Source organism: Eurosta solidaginis, chromosome 3, assembly GCF_040869045.1.
Source record: "Eurosta solidaginis isolate ZX-2024a chromosome 3, ASM4086904v1, whole genome shotgun sequence".
Lineage (NCBI taxonomy): Eukaryota > Metazoa > Arthropoda > Insecta > Diptera > Tephritidae > Eurosta > Eurosta solidaginis.
Genome location: NC_090321.1, coordinates 174,894,119 through 174,910,884, shown reverse-complemented (window position 1 = coordinate 174,910,884; position 16,766 = coordinate 174,894,119). Strand labels below are relative to the sequence as shown.

General features: G+C 44.8%; 2 protein-coding genes and 1 long non-coding RNA gene across 4 annotated transcripts in view; 1 reads left to right on the top strand and 2 right to left on the bottom strand.

Annotated features, from left to right (window-relative positions):
* LOC137244642 (cell division cycle 5-related protein-like) overlaps window positions 1-16,766 on the bottom strand; it is a 110,944-nt gene that overhangs the window by 61,817 nt on the left and 32,361 nt on the right. The window lies entirely within an intron of this gene.
* LOC137246794 (uncharacterized) lies at window positions 13,765-14,490 on the top strand. Its single transcript, XR_010951699.1, has 2 exons — window positions 13,765-14,110; window positions 14,166-14,490. It is a non-coding gene; the product is annotated as an uncharacterized lncRNA (long non-coding RNA).
* Window positions 14,330-15,418, bottom strand: sel (canopy family protein seele). Of its 2 annotated transcripts, XM_067777801.1 has the most exons (5): window positions 15,317-15,418; window positions 15,104-15,260; window positions 14,872-15,039; window positions 14,654-14,805; window positions 14,330-14,589 (listed from the first exon to the last, which is right to left on the bottom strand). In XM_067777801.1, exons 2-5 carry the CDS (start codon window positions 15,189-15,191, stop codon window positions 14,425-14,427), a joined length of 573 nt encoding a protein of 190 aa, XP_067633902.1. In that variant the 5' UTR covers window positions 15,192-15,260; window positions 15,317-15,418; the 3' UTR covers window positions 14,330-14,424. The 2 variants fall into 2 exon arrangements, with proteins under 2 accessions (XP_067633902.1, XP_067633903.1); XM_067777802.1 differs by having other exon boundaries at window positions 15,104-15,334.

The window sequence follows — 16,766 nt, the reverse complement described above, 5'->3', positions numbered from 1 at the left end:
TCAGGGTCGAGCGAGCAATCAGGATTGTCTTTAACATGTACACGAAGACTTTTCAAGTTACGCCACAGCACATTATTAGGAAGTTCACAATTTAGTTGCAGTAGCTACATTCCGTATATTCGTATATGAACGTCAGTGCGATTCCGTTTCCACACTGCATAGGCTTTATTACGTTTACAGATTATGTCACGGGCAGTTTTGTTGAACCATGGGCAAGACCGAGATTTTCTCTGAACTGTGCGCATCGGTACATGAGCATTATAAAAAGATAACAATATATTATCTTGTCATTTACCGATGGCAAGCTCCAGCAATAAGACCAGTCTACCCAAGACATTTCAGTACTCAAATTGTTAAAATTGGTGGAGCGATAGTCAGGAAAACTTGAAGGAGCCGCAACTAAATTGCCATGATCAAAAGTAATGTCAAAGGAACAGAAAATTAAGTCATGGTCAGACACAAAAGAGATTTGGTCGAACTTTAAGACAGAAGACAAATCAGACAATGAAATAATTTAGTAGACTAGGACAACAATTATTCCCATATCTAGTCGGTACAGAGGAATTTACTAAAGAAAGACCAACACTAGACATGTCATCTAAAAGGCGGGAGCTATACATATCACGGGATAACATATTTAATTTAAAATCACCACATACTATTATTTCATCATAATCAACAGCCACTACAGACAACGTATTAAAGAAATCATTTACACTAAAACATCTATTGGGATTGTACACACATGACAAGAGGACTTTAGACAGGGGACTGGACACCTGAACCAACAAGTACTCAGTTGTAACTCCGTCTGCATGGGATACCATGCTCGATTTTAGATATTTTTTGCAGTAAATGGCTACCCCACCACCCTTTTTATTCATTCGATCATTTCGATACATCGTATACCCATCTATCTCAAAGTGTGCATCCTTTATCTCATGCCTGAGCCATGTCTCCGACACACATATAACATCCACCGAAGATTGCTCAAATGTTCTCTAACCTGATCCATTTTCTCAATATTTAGGCTGCTCGCATTAAAGTGTACAACATTAAAACCCTTTTGCTGACTGCATAAAATATTCATAAGTACAAGACTATTATCGCCAATTCTATTCGCATCATTACCCACCATCATTAGGACAGCACAAGTGAAAAGCAACTTTAAGAAAACAAGAAAGTAATTAAATCGAGAAAGTCCAATAACTGAGTTTAACTACCCTTACAAAGATTAATTCACTACAACTAGGACAATTACTTAAGACTAAACTAGCGAAGCTGATGTAAGTCGTCTACGCAGCTTATGGCAGTTGGCGGGCTGTTCGCAGCGCTATCACTCCTCACATCCACTGCACCTCTAATTGTAAATGCTGACTGCAGCTTCCCATTTCGTCACAATTTGACAGCTTCTTAGAGCAGAAGTCTATTCTCTTTAGAGAGGCTTTCATAAATATGAAAAAAAAACCCTCACAACCAAGAGGATTTAGGGTAATAGCCGACTTAGTTCTTTTCCGATGCTCACGAAAAGCTCGCAGGGTCCGGTTACGGTCGAGAGGCGAGTGAAATTTTATAATAATAGCACTATTTGGATTTGAATTTGAAGGTTTTGTGCGAAAAATATCTCTTATTTGAGGAGAATGGAAGTCGATAGATTTACACAATAGGATAAATACACGTTTTAAGTCTTCACTTTCAAGATACGGGACGCCGAAAGCAACCGCATCAGCGGAGATATCCGGCGCAGCACTCTGTTCAATGACACCAGCTAACATATTTTTAATGCATGCCATGTCCTCTTCAAGTTTCATCGCATTGGCTTCCAGAGATTCGAGCTGGCGATTCAGCAATCGTAGCATTAAGCACTGATACTTCTTCCTCCATTCGCTTAGAAAGCTTATTTTCCACCTCTGTCAACCTATTCGCTACACTTTGAATTAAAGGCCGCAATTGTTCAGTACGCTGTTGTACTGTCACTACAAGTTCGGTCAGCTTGGCAAAGACCTTCTCAAGAGTGATACTTTCATCAAGCTTAACCACCTTAGCAGTTGGAGAAACAGTGCTCAGTTTACGCTTGGGTGCAACAGAGGTGGGAGCAGCAAAAGACATCGCAATATATAAGAATTTTATTAAGTCTTACTTAAGATACTTTTAGATTCAATAATGAACGTCTGGTCACCTTAATATAAACCGATGGACAGATGTCTTCATACACAGGTGGCGCAGTTGACCGCTTGGCAAGTGTCAGACTAGTTATTAATGGCGCAAAGTGTATTTACTTGTTCTTGCACTAGTTGTTGTTGCATGCAATTCAATTTTATTGTTGTTGCACTGCAATTTAATTTATATTCGCAATTATCTATTTCTACAAGAAATACGCCAGAGAGCAAAATACGTCCATTAACTTCCGATCAATAGAAAGGATATAACCATATATTTAGCAATTGTTTGACACTTTAAATCAATTAAATAAATTTTCAAATAGACGAGCAAAGAAACTTTCGACTTGCTTAGCCAGAGTTGCCAAACTTCAATTTTGTAAATTTTTTTCTAACATACTGTTCTTCGTCCGTGCTTTTTTTCGTTTCAAAAAACAAACGAATATCCTAATAAAAACTTATTACTTCGTTACACAGGTGCGTCCGGTGATTATAAAAGATGTCATTGCTAAATACATTTTCAATGGCTATGTGATTGTCCATGATACTATTAAATAATGCATCACTTGAAAATTTTTATTTATTAAACTTAATTTTGCATTTCCAATTGGGCATGCCTAATGTACAATATTGATATAAGCAAGACGGCTTGTTGCAATATACATATATTTAAGCCCCTTTTTTACAAAAATTTAACGACAGCCTTGAGATTTTCTCTCCTTCTCTCGTTGTATATCTGTACTATAATGTTTGACAGGTTGCACAGTTCAGTAGTAGTGATCATGATACAAAAAATGGAGGTAGTTCGATTTCGTGTGACGTTAGCCACTTGACTTTTGCGGGGACAATGACAATTTCACCAAAAACAAGCTACCAGATTGAAAATTACGACTTTTTCTAATTTTGATGTATTTAATATAAACGAATATGTCTAAATTACTTTCATAGTTATTTTAAATAAAAAAAGAAAAAAATGAGGGGTTGGATTTTATATAAGGTGCCACGATTTTCAAGCTTTTGCTGATTTGTAGGGGTAGAGGGGGTCCTAAAAATCACAAAATTATCATCCGCAACTCTAGGAAACTCTTAGTTTATGAAATATAAGCTTTTTAATTTCCAAATTTAGTAAAATTTCAACTTAAGTCCTGCACTTAAAATTCGGGTCGCACATGTCGATAGCGGTATCAAAAGACGCGTATTTGCGTCAAGATTCAGAATCCGAAAGCAGAAACTACTCTCGTTTAAAAGTTATTCGCGGAAAACCCGTCGGTACTATTGTCGCTTTTTTCGTTGTTGCAATTAAACAAATGAAAACAAATGAAGGTGGTGAATAGTGTTGCCAGCTCCGCAACAATATATTTTTATCTTGGTAGAACATTATAAGGTGGTGGCACGTCGACATAAGCAGTGCTTCGCCCCACCTAACAGACGCGACCGATCACAAACTGTCATCAATATCCTCTAACGGGAGTCCAAGGAAACTTGCTGTTTCAACAGGGGTGGACCATAGGGAAAGGGGTGTTAGAGGCGTTGGTTCCACATTACAATTAAAGAGATGGTTGGTGTCATGTGGGGACACATTGCAAGCGGGGCATACATTTTGTATGTCGGGGTTGATTCTGGATAGGTAAGAGTTTAACCTGTTACAGTATCCAGAACGAAGTTGAGCCGGAGTGACACGCGTTTCCCTGGGGAGTATGCGTTCCTCTTCCGCAAGTTTTGGATACTTTACTTTGAGTACTGGATTCACCGGGCAATTCCCGGCATAAAGGTCCGACGCCTGTTTGTGGAGTTCACCAAGGACCTGCTTGTGTTTTTTGCTTCATACGGCTGGGTTCTCAGGTGCCGTATTTCCTCAAAATGCTTATGGAGATAACTCCTTAAGCCCCTAGGCGGTGCTGGCTCGTCAATCAGATGTCTGTTGGGATGCCCAGGTTTCTGGGTATTCAACAGGAACTGTTTGGTCAGCATCTCGTTTCTTTCCCTGATGGGGAGTATTCTCGCCTCATTATGCAGATGATGTTCTGGGGACATAAGAAGACAGCCCGTGGCAATTCTGGGAGCAGTATTTTGGCAGGCCTGTAGCTTCTTCCAGTGGGTAATTTTTAGGCTTGGCGACCATATGGGTGACGCGTAGCACGTAATCGGCTGGCTAATTGCTTTGTATGTAGTCATGAGCGTTTCTTTATCTTTTCCCCAGGTACTGCCAGCAAGGGATTTGAGGATTTTGTTACGGCTCTGAATTCTCGGAACAATTGCGGCTGCGTGCTTACCAAAATGTAGATCCTGATCAAACGTCACACCCAAGATTTTGGGGTGTAGGACAGTCGGTAGCGTAGAGCCAGCGACGTGGATGTTCAAAATGGTCGACATTTGGGACGTCCATGTTGTAAATAAGGTCGCGGAAGATTTAGTCGGTGATAATGCCAGGTTTCGCGAGGCGAAAAAACTGGAGAGATCAGGGAGGTAGCCGTTTATTTTATTGCATAGCTCATCGATCTGTGGGCCTGGGCCTGTGGCCATTACTGTGCAGTCATCGGCGTAGGAAACGATTTTGACTCCTTCCGGTGGTGAAGGTAGCTTAGGCGATAGGAGAGATATCGGACGATACGACTCTCCTATGTTAGCTGGTTTACCAGGCTTTAGTAGCGGGACCACCTTGGCCATTTTCCATTTCTCGGGTATGACAAATGTGGAAAGAGACAGGTTGAAGACATGCGCTAAATATTTGAAACCCCCTTTCCCTAGGCTTTTAAGCATCGGCATGGCTATGCCGTCTGGGCCCACTGCTTTGGATGGCGTCCTCAACCTCTTTAGCGGTGATGGTGATTGGTGACGCGCTGAATTTGTCTTTATGTGCGTGTCTGTTGGCCCTCCGCCTATCTTTGTCGACCGTAGAATGCATTATATATTGTCGACAGAAAGCGCTCGCGCATTTTTTCGCATCCGACAGCACTTTGTCACCAAAGGCCATGGAAACTTTGTCTTTGTGCTTAGTCGGATTCGATAGGGACTTTACGGTGGACCAAAGTTTACCCACACCGGTAGAGATGTTACAACCTCTTAGGTGCTCCTCCCATTTCGCCCGCTTGTGTTCATCCACAAGCAATCTGATGCGTTGGTTTATATCCCTTATTTGGTGGTCGCCTGGATCAAGCTGCCTTATAAGGTCACGAGCCGAGGCGGATTCAATGACCTTGCGGAAGGCACGCTCTCCTTGGCGGGCATCAGTCGGGATAGGGAGGGCAGCAAAGAGGTTGTCTGTAAAAGATTTATATTCTTCCCAGTTTCCTTTTTTAAAGTTTATGAAAGTGCGTTTTTCGGTGACGATGAAGTCGGCGGTACGCTCGAGCGAAATATGTATAGGCAGGTGGTCGGATGCCAATGATACCATCGGCTGGCAGTTGACGCAGTTTACGAGTTCTGCGCTCACGATTGAGATATCTGGAGAACTGTGACAGCTTCCTACCATACGTGTGGGGCGTCTCCGTTTATTGTGCAGAACGTCGTTTCTTCTATTTGATCCGCCAACATCTCACCCCTACTGTCCGCCCGCAAATTTGAATGCCATAGATCATGATGGGCATTGAAATCGCCTAAGATAATGCGATTGTTGCCAGTGAGTAAGGCTCTGATATTAGGGCGGTATCCACTGGGGCAACAGGTGGCAGGGGGGATGTATATGTTGATGATTTCTAGGTTTGCATCGCCTGACCGGACAGATAGGCCTTGACGTTCTAAGACATTGTCCCTGCGGTCGATGCCAGGATCAAATATGTGATATTGCACAGAGTGGCGTATTATAAACGCGAGGCCGCCTCCATTTCCGCTCTCGCGATCTTTTCTGTGGACATTATACCCAGAGCAGGTCTGCAATGCAGATCGTGCTGTGAGTTTAGTCTCTTGAAACGCAGCAATGCGGATGTTGTGCCGCTTCATGAAATTGACTATCTCCGTAATCTTCCCAGTTAGTCCATTACAGTTTAACTGCAGAATTCTGAGGGTTGAGGAAGGCCCTGGGACTGGGCGTCCTTGGGCAAGCATTGGGGTACCCGGATGATTTGGGTTTGCGACCTGGAAACATGGCGCGATGAAACCCGTCGGGGGGTTGCCGTCGCGGAGACCAGAACATCTAGGAAAGTGGCACCACCCAAGGCAGGAGCTGCATTGGGCGGATGTCGCAAACATATATATTCTGTGCTGGCAAACGGTGCAAACGGAGGTAGGGACTAAGAGTCTGTCTCCCTGACCTACACGATTGCTGCCGGAAAAGAGGGGGGGAGAAGACGGGGGCAGGGGCTGTTGCTCAGCATTGCTTCCGACTCTACTACGAAGATTGTTGTTATGAGTGGTAGCAGCTGTTTGAGTTGTTGGCGCCGTGGGGCGCGAGCAGCAGCGGGTACTTGTTGTGGCTTGCTGAGCAGCGGGGCTGCTGGAAGGTAGTGGGGGGCGCTTAGACGTAGACTACGGGACGCCCTTGGGCGTGAACAGCAAGGAGCCACAAAAGATTTATAAAAGTTACGTGGACGTCGGGTTTTGGGATCAAGCCCAGAACAACCTGTCCGATGCAACCATCCCTTACACGAGACACACTGAACAGAGTATGACCGTCCTAAAAAGATTCTTTTCCGGCAGATGCAGCAAAACCATTTCTCAGGACCGGGATCAGGAGACGGACCCGGATTGGATTCGATACCTTCCCGGAGCAAGAGAATATGGAGCAGTCCTGCTGCAAGGAGCTGCTGGGAGGATGACAATTTGTGGGAGGGACGCAACAAATTAAATGGGGTTACACTGAAATGACAGTCCTTGGTCGGGAAAAATCCCGAGTCGCTCCGGCACATAGAACCGACTGCCTTGGGAAGCGTGATCCCGGTCCTGAGAAATGGTTTTGCTGCATTCTGCATCTGCAGAAAAGAAACTTTTTATGACGGTCATACTCTGTTCAGTGTGTCTCGTGTAAGGGATGGTTGCATCGGACAGGTTTCCGGCAGCAATCTTGTAGGTCAGGGAAACAGGCTCTTAGTCCCTACTCCCGTTTGCACCGTTTGCCAGCACAGAATATATATGTTTGCGACATCCGCCCAATGCAGCTCCTGCCTTGGGCGGTGCCACTTTCCTAGATGTTCTGGTCTCCGCGACGGCAACCCCCCGACGGGTTTCATTGCGCCATGTTGCCAGGTTGCTAACCCAATTACACCGGGTACCCCAATGCTTACTCAAGGACGTCCAGTCCCAGGTCCACAACAGCAGTTGCGTCCTAGCCGTTCACAACCCACGCGTAGTCACCCATCTCTTACTCCTAGAGTGACGACGTCTCCCCCGTTGCACTTCAGAATTCTGCAGTTAAACTGTAATGGATTAACTAAGAAGATCACGGAGATAGTCGATTTCATGAAGCGGCACAGCATTGCCCCGACATCGGCCGCAGGGACAGTGTCTTAGAACGTCAAGGCTTATGGATGAACACAAGCGGGCGAAATGGGAGGAGCACCTAAGCGGTTGTAACCTCTCTGCCGGTGTAGGTAAACTTTGGTCCACCGTAAATTCCCTATCGAATCTATCTAAGCACAATGATAAAATTTCCATCGCCTTTGGCGATAAAGTGCTGTCGGATTCAAAAAAAATGCGCGAGCGCTTTCTGCCGACAATATATAATGCATTCTACGGTCGACAAAGATAGAGGGAGGGCCAACAGACACGTACATAAGCATAAATTCAGCGCGTCTCCGATTACCAACACCGCCAAAGAGGTTGAGGATGCCATCGGTCATGCTAAGCCATCCAAAGCAGTGGGCTCAGACGGCATAGCCATGCCGATGCTTAAAAGCCTAGGGAAAGAGGGTTTCAAATATTTAGCGCATGTCTTCAACCTGTCTCTTTCCACCTTTGTCATTGCCGAAAATTGGAAAATGGCCAAGGTGGTCCCGCTACTAAAGCCTGGGAAACCAGCTAACATAGGAGAGTCATATCGTCCGAAAGCTCTCCTATCGGCAGTAGCCAAGACGGTTGAAGTCATTTTGCTCCCCTACTTCAAAGCAAATTTGCAGCTAGCCTGTCATCAACATGGCTTTAGGTAACTCCATAGCACCACCACAGCGCTAAATGCCATTAGCACCCAGATAAATTGTGGTTTAAATCAGAAGCCCCACCATAGAACAGTAATCGTTACGCTAGACCTATCAAAAGCTTTTGATACGGTCAACCATGGCACGTTACTGCAAGACTTGGAAGGGTCTACCCTTACCCCATGTCTTGAAAGGTGGACCGCGAAATATCTGGGTGGTCGGCAGGCATCGGTGCAATTCAGAAACGAAATATCAAAGCCAAGAAGAATTAAACAAGGGGTGCCACAGGGTGGTGTCCTATCAACACTTTTGTTTAATTTTTAAATATCAAAACTACCCTCGCCACCAGAAGGAGTTACTATCGTTTCTTACGCCGATGACTGCATAATAATGGCCACAGGCCCGGGCCCACAGATCGATGTGCTTTACAAAAGAATAAACGGCTACCTCCCTGATCTCTCCAGTTTTTTCGCCTCGCGAAACCTGGCATTATCGCCGACTAAATCATCCGCGATCTTATTTACAGCTTGGACGTCCCAAATGTCGCCCATTTTGACGTTTGATCAGGATCTACATTTTGGTGAGCATACAGCCGCAATTGTACCGAAAGTCCAGAGCCGTAATAAAATCCTCAAATCCCTTGCTGGCAGTACCTGAGGAAAAGACAAAGAAATGCTCATTACCACTTACAAACAAATTGGCCAGCCGATTGCATACTACGCGTCCCTTATATGGTCGCCAAGCCTAAAAATTACCCACTGGAATAAACTACAGGCCTGCCAAAATACTGCGGTCAGAAGCGCCACGGGCTGTCTTCTTATGTCCCCAGAACACCATCTACATAATGAGGCGAGAATACTGCCCATCAGGGAGAGAAATGAGATGCTAACCGAACGGTTCCTGTTGAATACCCAGAAACCTGGGCATCCCAACAGACATCTGATTGATGAGCCAACACCGACTAGGGACTTGAGGAGTAATCTCCGTAAGCATTTTGAGGAGATACGGCACCTGGAAACTCAGCCGAATGAAGCAAAAAAACACAAGCAGGTCCTTGGTGAACTCCACAAACAGGCGTCGGACATTTATGCCAGGAATTGCCCGGTGAAACCAGTACTCAAAAAACAGTACCCAAAACTTGCGGAAGAGGAACGCATACTTCCCAGGGAAACGCGAGTCACTCTGGCTCAACTTCGTACGCCCGTCACTTTAGCTCAACTTCGAGCTGGATTATGTAACAGGGTAAGCACTTGCCTCTCCAGAATCAAGCCCTGTCCTGCTTGCAACGTGTCTCCACATGACACCCACCATCTTTTCAATTGCAATGTGGCACCAACGCCTCCAACACCCATATCTTTGATCCAACCCTATTCGCTTCCCAAGGCAGTCGGTTCTATGTACCGGAGCGACTCGGGATTTTTCCCGACCAAGGACTGTCATTTCAGTGTGACCCCATTTAATTTGTTTCGTCCCTCCCACAAATTGTCATCCTCCCAGCAGCTCCTTGCAGCAGGACTGCTACATATTCTCTTACTCCGGGAAGGTATCGAACCCAATCCGGGTCCGTCTCCTGACCCCGGTCCTGAGAAATGGTTTTGCTGCATTTGCCAGAAAAGAATCTTTTTAGGACGGTCATACTCTGTTCAGTGTGTCTCGTGCAAGGGATGGTTGCATCGGACAGGTTGTTCTGGGCTTGATCCCAAAACCCGACGTCCACGTAACTTTTATAAATCTTTTGTGGCTCCTTGTTGCTCACGCCCAAGGGCGTCCCGTAGTCTACGCCTAAGCGTATCCCCACTACCTTCCAGCAGCTTCGCTGCTCAGCAAGCCACAACAAGTACCCGCTGCTGCTCGCGCCCCACGGCGCCAACAACTCAAACAGCTGATACCACTCATAACTACTACCTTCGTAGTAGAGCTGGTGGCAATGCTGAGCATCAGCCCCTGCCCCCGTCTTCTTCTTCCCCCCTCTTTTCTGGCAGCAATCGTGCAGGTCAGGGAAACAGACTCTTAGTCCCTGGCTCCGTTTGCACCGTCCGCCAGCACAAAATATATGGGTATGCGACATCCGCTCAATGCAGCTCCTGCCTTGGGTGGTGCCACTTTCCTAGATGTTCTGGTCTCCGCGACGGCAACCCCTCGACGGGTTTCATCGCGCCATGTTGCCAGGTCGCAAACCCAAATCATCCGGGTACCCCAATGCTTGCCCAAGGGCGCCCAGTCCCAAGGCCACAACAGCAATTGCGTCCTGGCCTTCCACAACCTAGGCGTAGTCACCCCTCACTTACCCCTAGAGTGGCGGCGTCACCCCTCATGCACTTCAGAATTCTGCAGTTCAATTGTAATGGACTAACTGGGAAGATTACGGAGATAGTAGATTTCATGAAGCGGCACAACATCCGCATTGCTGCGATTCAAGAGACTAAACTCACAGCAAGATCTGCATTGCAGACCTGCTCTGGTTATAATGTCCACAGGAAAGACCGCGAGAGCGGAAATGGAGGCGGCCTCGCGTTTACTATACACCACTCTGTGCAATATCATATATTTGATCCTGGCATCGACCGCAGTGACAATGTCTTAGAACGTCAAGGCCTATCTGTCCGGTCAGGCGATGCAAATCTAGAAATCATCAACATCTACATCCCTCCTGTCACCTGTTGCCCCAGTGGATACCGCCCTAATATAGAGGCTTTACTCACTGGCAACAATCGCATTATCTTAGGCGATTTCAATGCCCATCACGACCTATGGCATTCAAACTTGCGGGCGGCCAGTAGGGGTGAGATGTTGGCGGATCAAATAGACGAAACGACGTTCTGCACAATAAACGGAGACGCCCCCACACGTATGGTAGGAAGCTGTCATAGCTCGCCAGATATCTCAATCGTGAGCGCAGAACTCGTAAACTGCGTCAACTGGCAGCCGATGGTAACATTGGCATCCGATCACCTGCCCATACTTATTTCGTTCGAGCGTACCGCCGACTTCATCGTCACCGAAAAACGCACTTTCATAAACTTCAAAAAAGGAAAGTGGGAAGAATATAAATCTGCAACAGACAGCAGCTTTGCTGCCCTCCCTATCCCGACTGATGCCCGCCAAGGGGAGCGTGCCTTCCGTAAGGTCATTGAATCCGCCTCGGCACATTTCATTCCCGCCGGGAGAATTCCCGAAATCCGGCCCCACTTCCCGGCGGAGGCCGCGAGTTTAGCGAGGGAACGCGACCTTATAAGACAGCTTGATCCAGGCGACCCCCGCATAAGGGATATAAACCAACGCATCAAATTGCTTGGGGACGAACACAAGCGGGCGAAATGCGAAGAGCGCCTAAGAGGTTGTAACCCCTCTACCGGTGTAGGTAAACTTTGGTCCACCGTAAAGTCCCTATCGAATCCGACTAAGCACAAAGACAAAGTTTCCATCGCCTTTGGCGATAAGGTGCTGTCGGATGCGAAAAAATGCGCGAGCGCTTTCTGCCGACAATACATAATACATCCTACGGTCGACAAAGATAGACGGAGAGCCAATAGACACGCACATAAACACAAACTCAGCGCGTCACCAATTACCATCACCGCTAGAGAGGTTGAGGACGCCATTGGTCGCGCTAAACCATCCAAAGCAGTGGGCCCAGACGGCATAGCCATGCCGATGCTTAAAAACCTAGGGAAAGAGGGTTTCAAATATTTAGCGCATGTCTTCAACCTGTCTCTTTCCACCTTTGTCATATCCGAGAAATGGAAAATGGCCAAGGTGGTCCCGCTACTAAAGCCTGGGAAACCAGCTAACGTAGGTGAGTCATATCGTCCGATATCTCTCCTATCGCCAGTGGCAAAGACGCTTGAAGCCATTTTGCTCCCTTATTTCCAAGCACATTTGCAGCTAGCCCCTCATCAGCATGGCTTCAGAAAACTCCATAGCACTACCTCCGCGCTAAATGTCATTAGCACCCAGATAAATTGCGGTTTGAATCAATATCCCCACCATAGAACAGTACTCGTAGCGTTAGACCTATCAAAAGATTTTGATACGGTCAACCATGGCTCGTTACTGCAAGACCTGGAAGGGTCTACCCTTCCCCCATGTCTTAAAAGGTGGACCGCAAATTATTTGGGTGGTCGGCAGGCATCGGTGCAATTCAGAAACGAAACATCAAAACAAAGGAGAATTAAACAAGGGGTGCCACAGGGTGGTGTCCTATCCCCGCTTTTGTTTAATTTCTACATATCTAAGCTACCTTCACCACCGGAAGGAGTCACAATCGTTTCCTACGCCGATGACTGCACAATAATGGCCACAGGGCTAGGCCCAAAGATCGATGAACTATGCAATAAAATAAACGGCTATCTCCCTGATCTCTCCAGTTTTTTCGCCTCGCGAAACCTGGCATTGTCACCGACTAAATCTTCCGCGACCTTATTTACAACATGGGCGCCCCAAATGTCAACCTTATTGAACATCCACGTCGATGGCACTACGCTACCGACTGTCCTACACCCCAAAATCTTGGGTGTGACGTTTGATCAGGATCTACATTTTGGTGCGCACGCAACCGCAATTGTTCCAAGAATTCAGAGCCGTAATAAAATCCTCAAATCCCTTGCTGGCAGTACCTGGGGAAAAGATAAAAAACGCTCTTGACCACATACAAAGCAATTAGCCAGCCGATTACGTGCTACGCGTCACCCATATGGTCGCCAAGCCTAAAAACCACCCACTGGAAGAAACTACAGGCCTGCCAAAATACTGCTCTCAGAATCGCCACGGGCTGTCTTCTTATGTCCCCAGAACACCATCTGCATAATGAGGCGAGAATACTCCCCATCAGGGAGAGAAATGAGATGCTGACCAAACAGTTTCTGTTGAATACCCAGAAACCTGGGCATCCCAACAGACATCTGATTGACGAACCAGCACCGCCTAGGGGCCTAAGGAGTCATCTCCGTAAGCATTTTGAGGAAATACGGCACCTGAGAACCCAGCCGTATGAAGCGGAAAAACACAAGCAGGTCCTTGGTGAACTCCATAGACAGGAGTCGGACCTTTATGTCGGGAATTGCCCGATGAATCCAGTACTTGAAGAAAAATATCCAGAACTCGCAGAAGAGGAACGCATACTCCCCAGGGAAACGCGTGTCACTCTTGCTCAACTTCGTTCTGGATACGGTAACAGGTTAAACTCTTACCTATCCAGAATCAACCCCGACATACAAAATGTATGCCCTGCTTGCAATGTGTCCCCACATGACACCAACCATCTCTTTAATTGTAATGTGGAACCAACGCCTCTAACAACCCTTTCCTTATGGTCCACCCCTGTTGAAACGGCAAGTTTCCTTGGACTCCCGTTAGAGGATATTGATGACAATTTGTGATCGGTCGCGGCTATTAGGTGGGGCGAGCATTGCTACAACAACAACAACAACATCAAAGTTTCCGTTGACTTTCGATAAAGAATATTGCTGAAAATGTTTGTGTGATATCACCTATTGGATGGGGCGAAGCACTGTTGCAACAACTAGAATCACACAATACGCCGCCAGATGATCGCGACAAATAGTGTCAACATCCACGGCAGTTTCTCGTCGCTATAATTTCCGTAATAAAGATACAAACAATGATCCATTGTGGATTAGTATGGTACACAATGGTATTGTATTCGTTTGATGAACTCCGTTCAAAACTTTTCACGTTACCACGTTGTCAAAGATTTTCATGTCATTGGACTTTTTTTTCAAATAAAGTTGGCGACATTCATTTCCTCATTTAATTAATAACGACTCAAATATGTCTGGAAGAATGCGTTTGTTTGCTCGCGGTTTGCGTAATTTTTCTACCAGTATTGTGGGCCCTGGAGGTAGACCCGGTTGCCCAGGTGAAGTAAGTCGCACGTTTTTTCTATTAAATATTAGTTATAACAGTATTACTTTTGCAGATTTTCCCGATGAATTTGAATGCTAGCAAAGGAAGAATAACACTGATTATGACACTTTTCTTCGGTAGCGGTATAGGCGCTCCATGGGCGGTTATATGGTGGTCTTTAGTAAAAGGCCATTAGTGCATTATTTATATTAAAGCAACAAATGAACAAATGCATGATTTGCATAAATTCGTCACATTAAGGATGTTTAATAAAAAATAAATACTAACTTTTAGAAAAACTATTTTTTAGCTAGAAAATTTAACTACCGCTATCACAATTCATCCTTATCTTCGAACTCGTACTCTTCTTGAACAGGCTCATACGGACATAATTTAGCTTGAGCGGCGCAAATTTGAGAATCTAAATCCTCTGGAAATGTTGACTGTTGGAAGGCATCTAGGAATATTTTATCATGTTCGTCAAGTATTTCCAAGCACTAGATAAATAAATGCAATAAAATGGTTTTGTATTTTCAAATCAAAAATATTTAGCCCACTTACATAGTGACCAACACTTTTATTTAAATCTCCATCTTGCACGAAGTCGACGAGCCCAGATTCGCTATTCATCTTTCCATCAACAATCATTTTAAGTAGAGTGAATTTACCATTGCTTTTATAGGTTGCTTTGACATAATCTTCCATTTTATCACCTGTTATATAAAAATCTTTGCGTTAGTTTAAAGTTGTTAAAAAAAGTAGTGCAACTCATTACTTACAAATTTTTTCCATTAATTCGGTCAGGAACATCTCAGATTCGACTAGTTTTACAGTTTTAGTAATAGAATTTCCTTGGGGATCCAATCGGAAGCCACCTACATCTACCTTTTTCCTTGGATCTACCTTGGCGATTTCAGCTTCCAGTTCATGCACTGTCGCCTTACAAACTAGACGAATTTTATGCTTATTATATTTTGTATTACAAGTAATAATTATACAAGTGTTAATTACCGTAGCATTTGACGTCAGCTGATGTGAATCCTTCGGCAACGCACCAAAGTACCAAGAAGCATCCAAGCCTCAATATTTTAGCTTTCATTATATTTGATTTCTGTTCTATGATTTGTTCCAAACTGAAAACGGTAACCGTTCATACATAACTCGAAAGCTATAAATGTAAGACACGTTATTCCTGGAAATAATAAACAAATGCTGTGTAAATACCGGATATCGAGCGCATTAAAGTTGTTCCACGTATCCCGGTTTTATTGGTTAATTTTTACTTTTTTATTTATTTCCACACGGTACGTTCAATGACGTAGCCAAGGCGAATTCATATACCTCGTGTTCCAATGGTACATGTACCACCATACGCCACACCATACGCCATAGTCGTAACCATACCCATATCCATAACCATCTCCAATGGTGCCTGAACCTAAAAATTGTGAAAATTTCATAAAAATGGAGAAAACGCAAAAAATCACAAATAATAAGTCTGTTAGGCATAACGTATCCAAAACAATGATTAAAATCTACAAAAAGTTATTAAATGCACCAACTCAAATATTTTTAGGTTATGGATATGGCAAGAAACCAGAAACCAATTGGTTGGCTATGATATGGTTATGGCGTTAGCGTTATGGTATGGCACCGTTAATCCATTACATTGATTTCCATATGGTAGGTTCGATCAACAACAACATCATTCTGGTTATGGTTTTATGGTTATAAGTCACTATTAATTGGCCCTTTACTACTGTCTACATACCCTGCAAAATCGCGAGTAATCCATGCATGCATGTATGGAGTACTCGCTATGGACCAAGCGAGTGCTCCAAAATTAACCACAATTCATAAAAAAAATATGGTCCAATTAACATTGCGATGTCCTACGACCGGACCATATACTCCAGCTCCGCATTACATCAGAGTAATCCATGGAGTACCCACAGTCCAATAAACATCGTGTAGTGATTACAATAGTTAAAAACGAGCAATGATCGGCTTAGAACATGTTCGTGTAGAAACATGAGTTGGTCCATCGCTGCATTACAGTGGAGTAGAATGGTAAGTACTCCAATGGACCACATGGTCCAACGATTTTGCAGGGTAGTTCTGAAATATTCTCTTCGCTATTAATTAGCAAGGCGAATTCAGTACCAGGTGTTCAAGGCGAATCTATACCAGGTGGTGGCAAAGCGAATTCAATCAATTCTCCGTGAAGATGAATGTCAAGTCAAAAGAAAATTTTTATAGATTTCGATTAACTGACATTTTGTTGTACAAGGCTTTGTATGGAAAATTATCAAGAAGAAGCAATCAGCTGATGGGATAACACCACCTGTATGAATTCGCCTTGCAGGTGTTGTTATTCCAACAGCTGATTTCTTCTTGATTATTTTCCATCCAACGCAAGGCGAATCTGTACAGGTGGTGGCAAAGCGAATTCAATCAATTCGCTGTGCAAAAGAATGTGAAGGCCTTGGGCGAATCCATACCAGGTGGTGGCAAAACTAATTCAACCAATCGCATTCCGTTCTTGTCCTTTCACCGGAGTGGAAGTGCAGTGCTTGCCTCGGCTCAACCACATAAATTGGGGCTTGAATTGGTTGAGCCGAAATCTATAATGGACCTAAGGGTGGCACATGCACACCATTCTGGTGAATTGGCG